Source organism: Carassius carassius, chromosome 18 (assembly GCF_963082965.1).
Source record: "Carassius carassius chromosome 18, fCarCar2.1, whole genome shotgun sequence".
Taxonomy (NCBI): Eukaryota; Metazoa; Chordata; class Actinopteri; order Cypriniformes; family Cyprinidae; genus Carassius; species Carassius carassius.
Window position 1 is genome coordinate 20,456,651 of NC_081772.1, and position 17,213 is coordinate 20,473,863.

At 41.4% G+C, this 17,213-nt stretch overlaps 1 protein-coding gene across 1 annotated transcript; it reads right to left on the bottom strand.

Annotated features, from left to right (window-relative positions):
* Positions 1-4,837: 4,837 nt before the first annotated feature.
* Positions 4,838-17,043, bottom strand: LOC132092646 (flavin-containing monooxygenase 5-like). The gene is made up of 5 exons (XM_059498971.1): positions 16,681-17,043; positions 6,416-6,612; positions 5,911-6,266; positions 5,606-5,678; positions 4,838-5,489 (listed from the first exon to the last, which is right to left on the bottom strand). Exons 2-5 carry the CDS (start codon positions 6,541-6,543, stop codon positions 5,060-5,062), a joined length of 987 nt encoding a protein of 328 aa, XP_059354954.1. The 5' UTR covers positions 6,544-6,612; positions 16,681-17,043; the 3' UTR covers positions 4,838-5,059.
* Between the last annotated feature and the right edge of the window lie 170 nt (positions 17,044-17,213).

Sequence of the window (17,213 nt, forward strand, 5' to 3'; positions counted from 1 at the left end):
AAAACTCTCTGACATATTTTAAAGATTCTTTAACGCAAACTTATTTCTCGCAAACTCCAGTGTTTAGTTGGTCCTTATAAGGGCTTGTCGTCACAGCTGTAAACATGACAGCTTTCTTCTTTCGTGAGGGTTTGGTGCCACAGTTTCTTCGTTTCCACCATAGATAAAAACATGGACGTAGTGTCCGTGACATCATCTGTAGGTTCTTGAAGAGCGTTTTTGAAGCTCAAAGTAGGCAGAGCGGGCCATCGCCATCTTGGCAGCGCGTCACCATGCATCACTCCGGATTATCGAAAACGAACAAAGGCAGGACAGCCCACCTAGCTCGATGGCAGTGTCAGCAGCGGCAATCCACCTGTCACTCAATTATGCAGAACTTTTAGACTTAATATAATTTAAATGGATGAGTTATAAAAAATTCACCCCCCCTCACAATTGTCATGAAGGGCCAAATCAGCAATACAGACCAAAATAATTTTTTGTACCAGGTTGTACAAATTTGAATTTTTAAGATTTTAACATGGGGAGTCTATGGGATTGACTCCCTTTTGGAGTCAGCCTCTAGCGGGGTGTCGACGAATTACAGTTTTAGTCGCTTCATTGTTGGCTTCATGAGAGTGCGAGAGGTTGCCGCTTGGTTTCCAGGCGGAACATTAAATACAATACAATACAATGATGACTTCAACACTCCTGAAGTGTTTCCACTTTTGTGTCCCATATGCATCAGACATTTAGCCAACGGTCCAAGGCTGATACTAACCTGACTATAACCCTAACCAGTGAAAGTGAATACACGGCGGGATTGGTGCTGAATAGCGTGGTAAAGAAATATGCAGTTCACAACATAAACCATAAAATAAAATGATGCGATGAGAATGTTTTGTAACTCCTTAACCGGACAATGGCACCTTTTTAGTTCACCCAGTATCACTACCCCCTCCTGCCCTGCAAATTTTGTGCCCCGGGGCCTGGTCGCCCTAGTTGCTTGGAGCAAAATGATCTTCCCCCTGTGCTTGGAGTTTGAAGCAGAGGTTCAAACTCCAATCCGGAGTGAACATCATTGGCCACAAGCTTTGTGCTCTGCTCTCACATAGCATATTTATTTACATAGCATATTTTATTTTAGATAAACCAGAAACGCTGTTAAATTTATAAAGTTTTATTTTTAAATGTAAGTCAATAACAGTTGGCTGAAGCCACATTGCTCTACATCTTTTACAACAGGGGTCGGCATGAGCCAAATATTCTACCAAAAGCATGCTGATGGTCCGCTCTGCAACAAACATGTGAACTATAAAATCTAAAGTTGTGGAGAACACAGAAAGAAAGAGGGGGAAAAAAGTACACTACCATTCAAATGTTTTGGAACAATAAGATTTTTATAGTTTTTTAAATGAGTCTCATCTGATCTAACAGATATTCAAATAGAAAGCAGCTATTTTAAATATTACAAATTTTTCTAACTTTTATTGTTTTTGCTGTACTTTGGATCAAATAAAGGCAGGCTTGGTAAGCAGAAGAGACCTCTTTAAAAAACATTAAAAATCGTACTGCTGTAAAACATTAGACTGGTAGAGTATTTTAAATGAAATCATTATTTATAGAGTTTAATAATAGCATTTACTAACATTTAGCGTTTACAAATCTGAAGATACAATAACAATGCAAGTCAATATAATTAATAAAACACTAAAATACAATGCAAACTAGGCCAATACTTTTGGTATTTTAATGAACAGATGGAAATAAATAAAATAATAAAAAATTGTTAAATTAAACAACAACTACAATAATAATAATAACAATAAAATCCAAAGTTGTGGAGAACACAGGAAAAAGACATCCTTGCTCCCATGGTGTGTTGCCAAGAGATGATCATGCAGTTCTCATCAGATCTGTCCATCTATGGTTCAACACAAAGACCACCTGTTTTGATGGGTCCAGGGCAAGCTGAACGGGGGACCCCAACTATGAGCAATGGCGTGCTCAGCAGTTCTGCAGAAGAGTAACAGGATTACCCAAAATATTTGTCTTTGTGTGCACACGAGACAGACAGTTAACACACACTAGTGCCTGTCTGAATAATTTATTTACCTGCATCTGGAAGAAACACTTCAGACCTCTGTTCCTTCACTGTCAAAAGTGCCTGGTGTGATGTTATGGTGGAATAAGAGTCTTTGGTGTGACCTGCTCTGTGGGAGCAGGGGTCTTGACAGGGCATGCATCATCTAATCATTCCTAAAATATAGATTAAAATAAAATGTATAAAATGTATTTTATAATTCATATTATATATATATATATATATATATATATATATATATATATATATATATATATATATATATATATATATATATATATATATGTTGAATATATTTTCCAATTATTGTAATTTATTCCTGTGATAAAAGCTTGAGCAAATAATCATGAATAATGATTTTGGAAGGATCTAATGACACACTGAAGAGTATATATATATATATTACATTATCACACATTTTATAAGAAAACTCAGCCAAATTTCAATTAAGAGTCCTTTAAGTCTAGGCTCTACAAGCAATAGGTTTGTCAAATTTTGTTCTATAATCTACAGGTGCATCTCAATAAATTAGAATGTCATGGAAAAGATAATTTCATTATTGAACATGTGAAGAGTGTGCTTAAATGAACTTCAACAGTCTTGACACTTCCAGTACCAGTGTGCAGGCTGCAGCCCATAGAGCTTGTGGTTGAACCATTTATTGAGCTGTTGAAACTTGTGCATTAAATAAATTCAATGCACACAGGCAGAAGTAGTTTAAGACTTTGGTTCTTTTAATTATGATCATTTTGGCTCACATTTAACAAAAACCCACAAATTCTCAACAAATCTCAACAAATTAGAATACTTCATAAAACCAATAATAATAATAAAAAAATAGTTAATTGTTGGCCTTCTGGAAAATTATGTTCATTTACTGTGCATGTACTTAATACTTGGTAGGGGCTCCTTTTTCTTTACTTACTGCCTCAATTCGGCGTGGCATGGAGGTGATCAGTTTGTGGCACTGCTGAGGTGGTCTGGAAGCCCAGGTTTCTTTGACAGTGGTCTTCAGCTCATCTGCATTTTTTGCTCTCTTGTTTCTCATCTTCCTCTTGACAATAGCCCAGAGATTCTCTCTGGGGTTCAGGTCTGGTGAGTTTGCTGGCCAGTCAAGCACACCAACACCATGGTCATTTAAAGGGGCATGGCCTTTTATGAACCTTCCAGTTTAAACCACTGAATCTAATTTAGTAATGTTTGTGAAACTTTTGGCAGTGTGGGCAGGTGCCAAATCCTGCTGGAAAATGAAATCAGAATCTACACAAAGCATTAAGTGCTCCAATATTTATTGGTAAATGGGTGCAGTGACTTTTTGGTTTTCAAAAAACACAATGGACCAACAACAGCAGATGTCATTGCATCCCAAATCATCACAGATTGTGGAAACTTAACACTGGACTTCAAACAACTTGGGCTATGAGCTTCTCCACCCTTCCTCCAGACTCTAGGACCTTGGTTTCCAAATGAAATACAAGACTTACTCTCATCTGAAAAGAGGACTTTGGACCACTGGGCAACAGCCAGCTTCTTTGGCAATTAATGTTTGTGGCCTACCCTCCTTGTGAAGGGTGTCAGTGATTGTCTTCTGAACAACTGTCTTCCCCATGATTGTGTAGCCTAGAGAACCAAACTGAAAGACCATTTTGAGGGCTCAGGAAACCTTTGCAGGTGTTTTGGAGGATTAGTTGATTGGCACATCACCACATTCTAAATTGTTGAGATACATTTGTATGAGTTGAATTACTGAAATAAACTAACTTTTCCATGGCATTCTAATTTATTGAGATGCACCTGTAGCGATATGAAGCCTTCACCAAACACCTGGATTGTTAATGGGGCTGGGATTCATTAAACTGTTCAATGTTCAGCTACATCATGTTTACATTTAGGTTTAGATATTTGGTTTTAGAACACATCTAATCACTACTGAGTCCTGTTAAGTCATATGCAAACACCACACATCCACAGATCCACCACACAGGGATCTAAGGGTTACACAACATGGCACAGAAGTATTATTTTGTTTATATATGCAGTACACATCTACATGATAATTGGAAAAAATAGATGAGAGGGTAAATCATTTTTGTTCATGTTTTTGTGTTTGCTTTCAAATTTGAATTTCTCTTGGAAACACAAGTTTTTCAAACAAACTCAAATGCATAGAAATAATATTTCTCCTCCCAGCACATATTTTATTCTGTTACTAAGTAATCTAAGGGTCTCTGTAGTTTCTGCATTCAAGTTAATATCACATTGCTCAGCATACTGGATCTCATACAAAAGTGAACTAAGCATGCTTTATACATCTCAAGAGTGCACTCATAAGAGCAATAAACACACATCAAGCCAGCAAAATATATTCTGTTCATTAGTGCTCATCAAACCCATCTTGAGATGGTGAAACTGTACAATGCCATACAAACTTTAATGCAAATTGCATAGTTACAGTAACTTTATATTTGTAATTGTACAATTGTGATGAAGTTTAAAATATATTAGTCATATATTAATAATGCGGTTCAAATCATGATCAAATACTTGTGCTAGTTAATCAATGATCAAAATAATCAGATCAAAATAATCAAAATAAGCAGACTTCTGTAAACCATGACACAAGATTAATAAAACATGATTTAAAATGTACTGTAAAATTGAACTGTCTACTTAATTGTGTTAGGAAACATTCATGAAAGTTCTCTCTTTACACGCACTGAAGTGCCATTCATTTTAAGACAATTTGCAAGTAGGTTTTGAAAAATATCATTTTAAGATTTAATTTGCACCACAAATTAATCAGCCACTACCATTAACGCTAAATATTAAAGTAAATGAACATGCTAATGAGACATGCTTACAACTGCAGCAGCTGAAAGTGATGCATAATTAAAATAAAGCACAATGAAAAAGTTTGCTAGTGAATTAAAACCACACAATTATACAATTAAAATGTAATTACATACAAAAAAAAAATTAATGTGTGGTCAGTGGCAATGGTACAAAAGCCCTGATCTTGTCCAGGAGTGATGAAGGGTCTGCTATGAGTGCATGCAGACTGGCTCTGCTGTAATACAGAGCGGACAGCAGCGCTGCAACAGACACTGAGAATATGAGTGAATGAGAGGAGCGCTGTGACTGCGGCTCTGGTGTACAGCGTGTTTTCAGGGGCTCAGTGATTCGATCCCGCTGAGTCAGGATGGCCTGACGTGCACCGTCCCATTGTCCCGGTCCGTACAACCGAAACTGGTACGGGGTGCAGGGCCCAAAGATGATGTTCAGAGCCAGTCTAGGGTCTGTCAGGAGCAGCTTCAGGATAGGAGGACAGACACCGACTTGTTTAGCCAACTCATCCATGTAGGGGAGGTAGTCGACCTGGATGGTGTGTCTCTGGGCAGCCACATACCTGCATGAGAGTGAGATTAAGAGTCATCAAGATCCAATAAAATTACATACATATAAAAGTAGAAACTGTGTGAATGCTGTGATATATGTTCATGTGATGTGTTAAGTGTGGAGAACCTTTTAGCTATTGCTTCCTCTTTTGCTTTAATTTCCTTCAACATTGCAGTCATTGGAGGAAGTTTGCACAGTCCTAGTGAGGATATCACAGTTTATTACATACAATAAACACTGTAAATAATATAGAAAAGATTCATATGTTTTTAAGGATAATTTCATGAAAAAATATTAAGCTTTTTCTACTATAAAGAACCTTATGTGCAATAGAAAGGTTCCATGGAAGTTAAATGTTCCATGAAACCACAAATGTCAATAAAGAACCTTAATTTTTTTAGAGTGAAGGAGTTCAGAGTCATGTTTGATACCTTTAAAAACACGTGTGGCCCATCGCGCTTGCATCTCAGAGATGGGCATAATGGCTCCCAGAGGCTGGATCAGACCAATCACGGCTAAAGTTTGGCACTCCAATCCTGGGGGATATACGTATTTGTACAGGGATACCTTGTTCTTTGAGACAGGAATTAAATGTGAAGGCAGGAAGGGGAATGAGAAAGTGTAGCCTGTGGCAAACACCACCAGATCAATGTCATCTTCAACAGTGCCATCCTCAAACACCACACTTGACCCACGAAACTCTTTAACATTTGTCTTGACTGAGACGGTACCAGACAGAATGCGGTTTGGTAAGTCATCATTGACCGTGGGATGTTGACTGAAGATTCTGCCAGATTAAAAAACACACACACACACACACACACACACACACACACACACACACACACACACACACACACAACATCATAATTGAGTATTTGAAGAGTTTGCTTAAATTAATTTCAACAGTCTTGATACTTCCAGTGTTCACAGTACCTGTGTGCAGGCTGCAGCCCATAGAGCTTGTGGTTGAACCGTTTATTGAGCTGTTGTTCTTTCCATTTGTTAAGAAATCCAACAGACAACAATTGAAGAAACCATAGTGCTCTTTTTTTAAACATCATATCTGCTGGAAAGCCTTTGTTTCCTACACGATTCAATATCCAAGATCCCCTTCGGGTGCTCAGATAAACCTGAAAGTAAAGACACAATTTACCTAAAATAGAAAATTCTGCCATCATTTTCTTTTCTAAATCTGTCTTTTTGTCTTCTGTAGAACATGATCTGATATTTTGATGGAGTCCCAGCTACCCTAGGTACCTTTTATGGTACTTTGGTTCCCCTTTTGGTTAAAGTAAAATAATAAATTATCAAATAATTGGACAAACAATAATGTACTGCAATATGGTTAAAATATTTAGTGTGGAATACAGGTTTCTATAGGAGTACAATAATTCCTATACCAATGAGCCAAAATATTATGACTGTTACAGCCCTTGGCCTGTTTTTACTTGTTCTCTTGCTCCTCCTCTATTTCAGACTTGATTGCTGTCACCTGAGAATGGTGTTTAAATAGGAGATTCACTGCTGGATTCGGGGCTCTCTTCCTGCTCGGTTCCGGTGGCTAAAAGCTTGAACGCTGCTCGGTTGACCTGTTCAGGTCCATGCCTCGCTCGGGACGCCAGCATTCTTCACTGATGCACATTGTCTTTTGTTACACTCAACACTTGCACTCATACACATCATACACCCATGCATTTGCCTTACACTACTGATACTGACATTCACACACCCCATATTTGGATTTTGTTGTTTAAACTGTGTTGGATACACAATAAATGTATGTTTGTTTGTGGCATGGTCTCCTATCGTTTGTTATGGCTCTGAGTTAGTCGTAACACAGTGGGGGCTCGTCCATTTGGATTTGCACATTTTGTTGTTAGTTATTTGATTTGGTTTAGTGCGCGTTGTGAATTGATTTAGTAATTTGTTTATGAGCGCTTGTAGAGGCTTATGAAGGTAAATGACGATTTGTCAAAGTGCACTTGTAAGTTTTGGACTGGCGTTTTTTCCTTGTAGGTGTAGCAGCGTTTCCCAATAGGGGGTTCGCTGCATTATTGTTTTAGTGTGGAGGTATGGCGGCTAGAGCTTCCCATTTCCCTATTGCTTACGTCGGCTCGGGAGCATTTCCGTGGTTTTAGAAGGGTTGCCAGCTTGCTGGTCGCCTTTACCGAACCATCGGGTTAAAAATGCATAAAAAACCCACCGCTACGCTTCACGAAGACTAGGGTTCAGTAAGTTAGCTTTTTTTGGCTAGGTAGTTAGCGGGGAAACGCCGTCCTTGGTTTGTGGTTTAAAAACTGTGTACACTGATAAATTGTCATTTAAGCTTCTTGTCTTTATTTTGTGAATTTGTTAGCAATGGATGAAGTAGTGGAATATTTTATTGAATCACCTGTCGAATGTGGATTAGATATTTGCACTAAGAAACAATTGATCAGGCTTGCAGAATATTATAAGGTTGATATAGGAGATGCCCGGAAAACAAAAGATTGTGTTAAAAGTAATTTGAAAGTGAAATTGTTGGAAATTGGTGTTTTAATGCCAGTTAAAGTTGACAATTTGGTTGAAACATCGCTGTCAGAAAGTGTAAGTCCAGTTGGCTTATCATTTGAACAGCAGAAAGAATTACTTTTGTTACGTGTTATAGCTGAGCAGGAGAAGGAGCAGGCGATGGAACGTATGAGACAGGATTTGGAGCGAGAGAAGTTAGATTTAGAGAGACAAAAATTGGCCCTGATTAGAGATGGTAAGTTGGAGGGCGAGGCACTCTGGGCGGACCGCCCCATGGGGTCGCAGGTAAGCCGCACGAAGCAAGACGACTTGAGTGATTTGAGGTTAGTTCCCAGGTTTAGTGAGGAGGACCCAGAGACATTATTTTCCTTGTTTGAGCGTTTAGCAGAGGCTCGAGGTTGGTCTGACTCCACGCGTATGTTAATGTTACAGTGTGTATTAACAGGAAAAGCACAACAGGCTTTTTCAGCTTTAAGCAGCACTGATTGTGGTAGGTACTCTTTGGTAAAATTACTGTTCTAAAAGCTTATGAACTTGTCCTAGAAGCATACCGACTGCATTTTCGAGGTTGGAGACGTGGAGACAAGTCACATCTAGAGTTTATGCGTGATTTGGCTATGCATTTTGACTATTGGTGCTCCGCGGCCGGAGTTGACTCTTTTGAAAGCCTGCGTGAGTTAATTATTTTGGAGCAGTTTAAACACTCTGTACCAGAGTGCATTGCCACTTATATTGGTGGGCGTGGAGTTAAATCTGTTGAGGAAGCTGTTGCACTGGCTGACGATTATTTCTTGATTCATACTTCAAGAGGTGGTGTTGGCCCTTATGAAATAAGGGCAAATAGGCCGTTCGAAGATAAGAGAAGTCGTGTTCCAGGGGACTCGTTTTGACTCGTTTATTATAGCTGCAGCCTTGCCATTTTCAAATGACACCTTTATGGGCTCTGACATTCCTGTAGTGGGAATGATGCTGCATTGTGATCTCTTCCAGGGGGGGGTGTCTGTTGGTGTGCGACCAGCATTGTCTGTGGATGGCGTTGCTATGATCCTGGGTAATGACATAGCCGGTGGTAAATTTTGGGCTGATGTATCTCCACCTGCCAAAGTGACGTTGACTCCTCAGGTGTGTAGTAAGCCTGATGAGAGTGAGGTACAATTCCCTGATGTGTTTAGTGCCTGTGCAGTAACTCGTTCAAAGCGTTTGGATAATGATTACTCTGAGGGTGTGGCCTCTAGTCTTCCTCTACTGTTACCCGTTGTCCCCTGGTCTGTTTCCCATGAAGAGCTGATGCAGGAGCAGAGAGCTGACAACACTTTAAAGCCTTGTATGGATGGGGTTTGTTCTACTGTTGAGGGCAGAAATCTTTCTCGTTATTTTTTGCATGATAATATCTTGATTAGAAAATGGACGCCGCAGTTTGAGGGTTTTGTTGGTGATCCGATTTATCAAGTGGTTGTTCCTTTAACATATCGGGATATTGTTTTGAAGCTTTCTCATGATCAATCTGGACACATGGGTGTCCGGAAGACGCATGACCGGGTTTACGGTATTTTTTTTGGCCTTGCTTGAAAAAGGATGTGTCTGTATATATTAAGTCATGTCACACCTGTCAGTTGACTAGTAATATATCATGCTTTAATAGCGTTGTACCTGATGGCGTATCTCCAAATAGGCAAGGAAAACTTCTTATCAGCCTAGCCAACTTTGTCTGCTGACATGACTCTAGATGACCCAAAACGCTTTCCAATTTATCCAAAGCTTCCTTATTTTTCAACCGACCAGACATCATGACCTCATCAGGCTCTGCTAAATCCTCTACCTCCCCTACAACTGAAGAAACAAACAGGATGAGTTTTGGACAACTTTAACTCCCCCCAACTCCCAAACGACTCACACGGAACATAAAGCTTCAAAAGATTAAAATGACAGAGCCGAGCCTTTGTCCTACGAGCTGGAGTAGAAACTAAATAGTTTTGTTCAGAGAGCCTCTTTAATACAGAAAATGGTCCCGAAAATTTTGCTTGCCATGGAGAAGTAATTATAGGCAAAAGAGTTAAATCAGTACCCACAACAGGAAGTGAGCCAGTGGGTGACAGTGTTCGCATGTTACGGAGACCTCAGCGAAAACCTCAGCAGAGGAGACCCACGAACCTCCACCCACTGCCCGGTTTGGGCCATGGCGGCGGAACCGTGCTCACAAATTGAAGCCGAACTTTATTACCTGATCACCAGATTCCTGCAGTCTGGGCCATGTCAGAAATCCGCTCAGATGCTGCTGCAGGAGCTGCACGAATATGAGATCATACCGAAACGCTGGAGCTGGGATGGGAAGCAGTTCAAGCGAAGCTTTGAAGACTGGGTCTTGTTAAATCAGCACATACCTGCGGATTACCTGTTGCGTGTATGTGAGCAGATCGGCCCACTGATAGATAAACACATTCCTCCCAGTGTTCCTGGAGTCCACAGTTTGCTGGGCACAGGGCAACAGTCATTACTATGGACCGCAAAAAGTTCTTCACATGCAGTATGGAGCGGTTCTGCTCTAGTTGCCTTGCATAGGGGGAGGCCCCCAGAACCACCTCTCAGCTGTGCCAAACCACCAACTATAGTGTCAATCATGGGGGCTCGTCCTGGATATGAATCGCCTTTTGTTTGAAGAGCTACTTTTTTGTAGTATCTTTTGTTACTTAATGCTTTTGTGTGGACTGCTATAGTTTTGTATAATGCTTTGTAATATTTATATTTATGCAATGCTACTTTTGTGTTTTGTAGTTTGCTTTAAGAGATTGAGGCAATTCTACTTGTGTCGTGTAGCTTGCTTTGTAAGTTGATGCACTGCTACTTCAGCTTGTTTGTAGCATGCTTTGTGTTTCTTGCATTTCTACTTTGTTTTTGTACTGTAGCATGCTTTTGGTATTTGATGCATGGATACTTTGGGCATGTCGTTTGGCTGCATTTAGTAGTTTGAAAGGTGGGTTTTGACCAAATTTTGCCATTCTTTTTTGTGTGAACTTTTGAGTGGCCGTGGGTTGTATGTGTTTCATGGGGTAAAGTTCTTGTATTTGCTTATCTGTATTTTACAGTAGGTTCTTACTACCTTTTGTAATGACAAGTTTTATGATGGATTTTGATTTGGAGAAGTTTTTGTAGTCTCCTTCATTAGTACAGTAATAGATGTTGGAAAGCAGAACTTAAGCAAATTGCTGATTCTGATAAAACTGTATTCGTGGTAGTGTTAAGGCTACCATGAGACAAAGTTGATGTATATTGGATCAAAAGGAATGTTCAGGTGATGCTGCTTCAAAAATGTTTTGCAGACTAGTCAGTTTGATTTGCATAAAGACTCCTTTGTTGAAGTCTCAACGTGAAGGAACTTTAACTCGAAGAACTGCAGGTTAAAGGGAAAAACACTTCAATGGAGACTTGCACTGGGAACTCTGTTTTGTGTTTGTGTTTAGTCTTGTTTCGCATTCTCTTTTGTTTAAGGATGGTGAGTGACTGCCTGTTTAGTTACGACAGAGTACATAGCAAGCATGGGTAAGTGAGCTGACCCGAAAGACTTTTGCTGTGTTTGATTTCTTCCTCGGGAGATAGGAAGTTTCCTTGACTCTTGAGTTAGTGGTAGTTTAAATTAGTTAGCTCACCAGTCCTTATTTAGGATTCGTTTGTTATACATTTTTTTTTTTGCTGTTTTCTTATTTTTTATATTAATTTTACCTGTATAATAAAACTTGAACTTTTGCCCTGGCCACTGTGGTGTTTGTTGCCTTTAGAATGGCTTTCTTATGTTGGTCCCTAAACAGGGTCATAACATAAACAACGCTATTAAAGCATGATATAGATGTGGGGGAGGCAAAGCAAATTAGGCAAAGATTTTATCGTGTTCACCCAGAGAAGCGTAAAAACTTGGAGGCTGAGATTAAGTACATGGTTCAGAATAAGATAGCAGTTCCCTCTGACTCTAGTTGGGCATCACTCTGTCTCTTGGTCCCAAAGTCAGACAATACATTTTGGTTTTGTACAGATTTTCGTAAAGTGAATGCGGTCACTAAGCCGGACTCCTTCCCTTTACCTCGTATGGAGGATTGTGTGGATCAAGGGGGGGTGGGGGGCAAAGTTCGTGACTAAGCTGGATTTACTTAAAGGTTACTGGCAGGTGCCACTGACAGAAAGGGCAAGGGAGATTGCGTCTTTTATTACACCAGGTGGGCTGTACTCTTATAATGTCATGCCTTTTGGTTTGAGAAATGCACCAGCAACTTTCCGGCGCCTAATGAACTTGGTGGTGCGTGACCTGGAAGGATGTGCAGTGTATTTGGATGACGTGGTGGTATATGCAGATTGCTGGGAACAGCATCTGGAGCATCTTAAAGCTTTGTTTGTGCGTCTAGCTCAAGCTAGGTTAACGGTGAATTTGGCAAAATGTGAATTTGCTAAAGCCACGGTGGTCTATTTGGGTCGTGTTGTAGGTCAGGGATCAGTGAGACCGGTGCGTGCTAAAGTGTGTGCAATTGATGACTTTCCATTACCAACGACAAAGAAGGAGCTTATGAGATTTCTCGGTATGGTGGGCTACTATAGGTGTTTCTGTAGGAATATCTCTACAGTGGTCGCACCTTTAACTGATCTTCTGAGAGGAAAAACCAAGTATGTGTGGTCTCTGGTATGCCAGCAGTCTTTTGAGAGGGTTAAAGCACTAATCTCAAATGCTCCGGTTCTAGTGGCTCCTCGATGGGATCGTGAATTTCATCTGGAGTTTGATGCCAGCATGGTGGGGGCTGGTGCAGTGTTACTGCAGAAGGATGATGGGGGGGGGGGGGGGGGGGGGGATTTACAAACCCGTATGTTTCTTTTTGAAGAAATTTAATCGTAATCAGTTAAACTACTCTGTCATAGAAAAAGAAACTTGCGCTTATTTGGGCTTTGCATCATTTTAGTGTGTATCTGGGCTCTGGTCCAGTTGTAGTTTTCTCCGACCATAATTCACTAACTTTCCTTAGCACTTTACAGACTCCTAACCAACGGTTGATGCGCTGGGCTCTTCATCTCCAGTCTTACACCTTAGACATTCGGCATATCAAGGGGCGGGACAATGTGGTGGCAGACGCATTGTCCTGGTCACCAATGTGTTAGGTAAGATATGCCTACCCTAGAAAATTGTATCATGAGATACTGGTAGCTCAAGGGTACCTTTATGGGTCCTTGTCTTGTTAGGGGGGGCGGGTGTTACGGCCCTTGGCCTGTTTTTGCTTGTTCTCTTGCTCCTCCTCTATTTCAGACTTGATTGCTGTCACCTGAGAATGGTGTTTAAATAGGAGATTCACTGCTGGATTCGGGGCTCTCTTCCTGCTCTGTTCCGGTGGCTAAAAGCTTGAAAGCTGCTCGGTTGACCTGTTCAGGTCCATGCCTCGCTCGGGATGCCAGCATTCTTCACTGATGCACATTGGAGTTTATTTAAGTTTTTGTCTTTTGTTACACTCAACACTTGCACTCATACACATCATACATCCATGCATTTGCCTTACACTACTGATATTGACATTCACACACCCCATATTTGGATTTTGTTGTTTAAACTGTGTTGGATACACAATAAATTTATGTTTTGTACCGTTTGTTTGTGGCATGGTCTCCTATCGTTTGTTATTGCTCTGAGTTAGTCGTAACAATGACTATCTACTATGCTGTTTGTCCTCTGCGTGCTGCCAAAACAGCGACAACCATCCAAGGCATGGACACTACAATACCCTTGAAGGTGTCTTGTGGTATCTGGCAACAAGATATTAGCAGCACATTCTTGGCCATCCATGTGATGTAAAAGAAAATGGGACTCATCGGGATCTTCCACTGCTCCAAGGTCCAGTTCTGATGCCCAATGTAAGAGTTCATCATAGGCACTCTGACTGGTCTGACTGACTGACAGTCCACACACATGAGAGTGCGATGCGCTGTGTTGTGACGCATTCCTCCCATTAGCATCTTTACAACTGTATATGGCACACTAGACCTTCTGTTGGCTCGGACCCTACTGGTTTGTGGTTTGTCCCTCTTAGGACCACTGTTGGACCAAAGCAATACCGTTTCTAGGATACTTTGACCCAGTCGTCTTGCCATAACAATCTGGCGCTTGGAAAAGTCATTCAGAGGTGCGGTTCCCATATAACATTATGACTGATTGTTGCATTATGAAGCTTTGTGGAAACCAGCTATCATAACCGTTTCCTGAAAACGGATGCATCTCCGTTGTTTGATCCACATTGGGCCGTCAATAATGACATCACGAGCATGCACGTCAGAAGTTGTGGCCTTATGGTTAAAGTCTGACTCGTAACTGGAAGGTTGTGGGTTCTAGTCTCGGTACCAAAAGGGATTGTAGGTGGGTGGAGTGAATGTACAGCGCTCTGTCCCACCTTCAATACCACGACTTAGGTGCCCTTGAGCAAGGCACCGAACCCCCAACTGCTCCATGGACACCGCAGCAAAAAATGGCTGCCCACTGCTCCGGGTGTGTGTTCACTGCTGTGTGTGTGCACTATGGATGGGATAAATGCAGAGCACTAATTCTGAGCATGGGTCACCACACTTGGTCACATGTCACTTCACATTCATGCTGTGGAGTAATAACTTCTGCTAATTAATTTAAGATCACTCCAATGCTGCTGTATTGAACATGGCACCTGATGACTACTTTATTATTTTTTACTCACTGTCATTTTGTTTTAATTGATTCTTGATTAGTCATGGGTCTCCTCTTACATCATACTCCAGGATTCCCTTGCACATTTATGCACATGCGTACTCTTTAAAAAACTGCACTGTGAACAATGTTTAGCATGTGAACGGTCAATGCATTGATTTTTCACATTCTAAAATATATAGATTGAAAAGTATATATTTAATTGGAATGAAAGATACAGAATGTACTTGAATCATTGAAGCTGTCTATACTGTGAAATTAACATCTTACTTACATTCGTACATACATTTGTGTGATTGTATCAAATATATATATATTATTCGGCTACATTTTGTCTTTTGGAAGCTGCATTCAAAATCTACTTGGCTCAGAAATCTGAGGGGGCATGACGCCTCTGAGGTGGAACTTGCAACCATAGTTGGCTAACAATGCTTTTGGGAAACGCACCTCAGATCTTTATTCTTAGCCATTTTTCCTGCATCCAACACGTTGATTACGAGATCTGATTGTTTGCTTGCTATCTAATCTAACTAGACCTTAAAGGGTTAGTTCACCCAATAATCAAAATTATGTCATTAATAACTCACCCTCATGTCGTTCCAATCCCGTGAGACCTCCGTTCATCTTCGGAACACAGTTTAAGATATTTTAGATTAAGTCCGAGAGCTCTCAGTCCCTCCATTGAAACTGTGTTGTGGCGAGTGGGGCAGGGCCGAGGGACGTGGGAACGAGGAGGGAGGCCGGCAATGATTGGGAAATCAGTGGCACCTGCGACCCACTGCCGGTCTCGAGTCCGACGTAGGAGATGGAAGTATATAAAACTGGAGCGACGACAGTGAAGGACGAGAGAGGACCAGGCCTGGGCTTTTAGTTGTGTTGTGGTTTTTATTTGCGCGCACCAGTCGTCCGTGAGGGGCTGGTGCGCTGTTTTGTGTTTATTTTGTTATTAAAGTTTCATGTTGATTGTCCGCCGGTTCCCGCCTCCTTCTTCCGGAGGAAGTCGGAGGAGTCGGCGCTGTTCGCCAGGGGGCCGGAGCCTGCTGCCTCCGTGAAGGAATCTGGAAGAGCAGGGAACGGGGGACTCCTGCCGGCTGCCCAAAACCGGAGGCGCCTTCGCCGTCCACCGGGCGGCGGAGGAGTGTCTTGCCGTCCGCCGAGGGCCGTCCAGTGCCACCGCCAGGCACCATGGAGGAGATCACCCAGCTGGTGGAGGGCCGAGCAGCAGTGCGTCTGGGAACCGGATTTTTTCTTTTCTCTCTCCCCTCTCTCGTCTCTGTCGCTCCTCCTTCCATCTCTTTTTCTCTCGCCTCGTCTGTCCTACCCCCAGGTTCCCGCAGGTCCCCGTGAGCGGTCCCCCGCTGATGGAAGGATATAAAACTGGAGCGACGACAGTGAAGGACGAGAGAGGACCAGGCCTGGGCTTTAAGTTGTGTTGTGGTTTTTATTTGCACGCACCAGTCGTCCGTGAGGGGCTGGTGTGCTGTTTTGTGTTTATTTTTATTTATGTTTGTGTTTAGTTCTTCTGAAACCCTCCACCACCCCAGCACCACCTGTCTAGATCTGCTTTTTTGTGCAGCAGCAGCAGCATGTCATACATGCTATCAAAAATATTTCTATGATTGTATTGACAGCAGTCTCCATTGTTGTCCTGGAGCACCATCAGCAGAAAGTGTAGCAGATCTAATTCTCCAAGACCAAATATATTAAATGTTATTAATTGTAATATTAAAATACATTTTATTTAATCTAAATTTATATTACTTTTTTTTTAATTGTCATATACATTAACATGCTAAAATATCCTGAGAGTTTTCATGACTGCAATTCAGTCATATGTACCATAACATTTAATATATAACTGTAATTTATAATAACTTCAGTGACATTGCATATCATACTTTTCTCTTACTGTTACACCAGAGTTCATTGACCTTATGTTGTTGCACTTTGCACATAGACCCTGTTTGCTTAGTCATCACATTTGCTGCACCTGGAAAGTCCTGTAGAGGGAGATGAGGGTGACAGTGGTGTCCGGTGCAGATCATCACAGCATCAAACACCTGCTTCTCTCTCCGACCATCTTTGGACTCTGTCTCTACATCCCACTGTCCAGAGTGAGGGAAGTCTGGCCTTGGTGTAACATGGAAGTGGAAGCGGATGTGCCGTTTGAGCTGGAAGTGGTCAGCGTACATGTGGAAGTAGTCCATGATGAGGGAGTGGTGCATGTAGTTTGGGAAGTGGGCAGGAATGGGGAAATCACTGAAACACATCATCTCCTTTGAAGTGTTGATAATCAAAGAGTGGTAAGTGCTCGCACGTTCTGGATCTGGATTTTCTTAAGATGGAAAGACAACCAAACTGGATCATTTTCTTCCAACATGTTGTTCCTTCTTTTCTTCAAAGGGTCCAATCATACAGACATGTCTCACCTTAAACCTCCAGAGTCCTCCAATGTCATCACTGGTATCGAAACACTCGGGCTCCAGACCTTCATCCAGGCAGCATTTGATGCAGGCCAGCCCA

What these genes read in the sequence shown, in the direction of transcription:
- LOC132092646 (XM_059498971.1), bottom strand. Translation starts at nt 6,543, where the DNA reads ATGATGTTTAAAAAAAGAGCACTATGGTTTCTTCAATTGTTGTCTGTT. An exon ending in GGGCTGCAGCCTGCACACAG is followed by an intron (nt 6,267 to 6,415) that starts GTACTGTGAACA and finishes TTAATCTGGCAG; the next exon opens with AATCTTCAGTCAACATCCCA. An exon ending in GGCCACACGTGTTTTTAAAG is followed by an intron (nt 5,679 to 5,910) that starts GTATCAAACATG and finishes TATCCTCACTAG; the next exon opens with GACTGTGCAAACTTCCTCCA.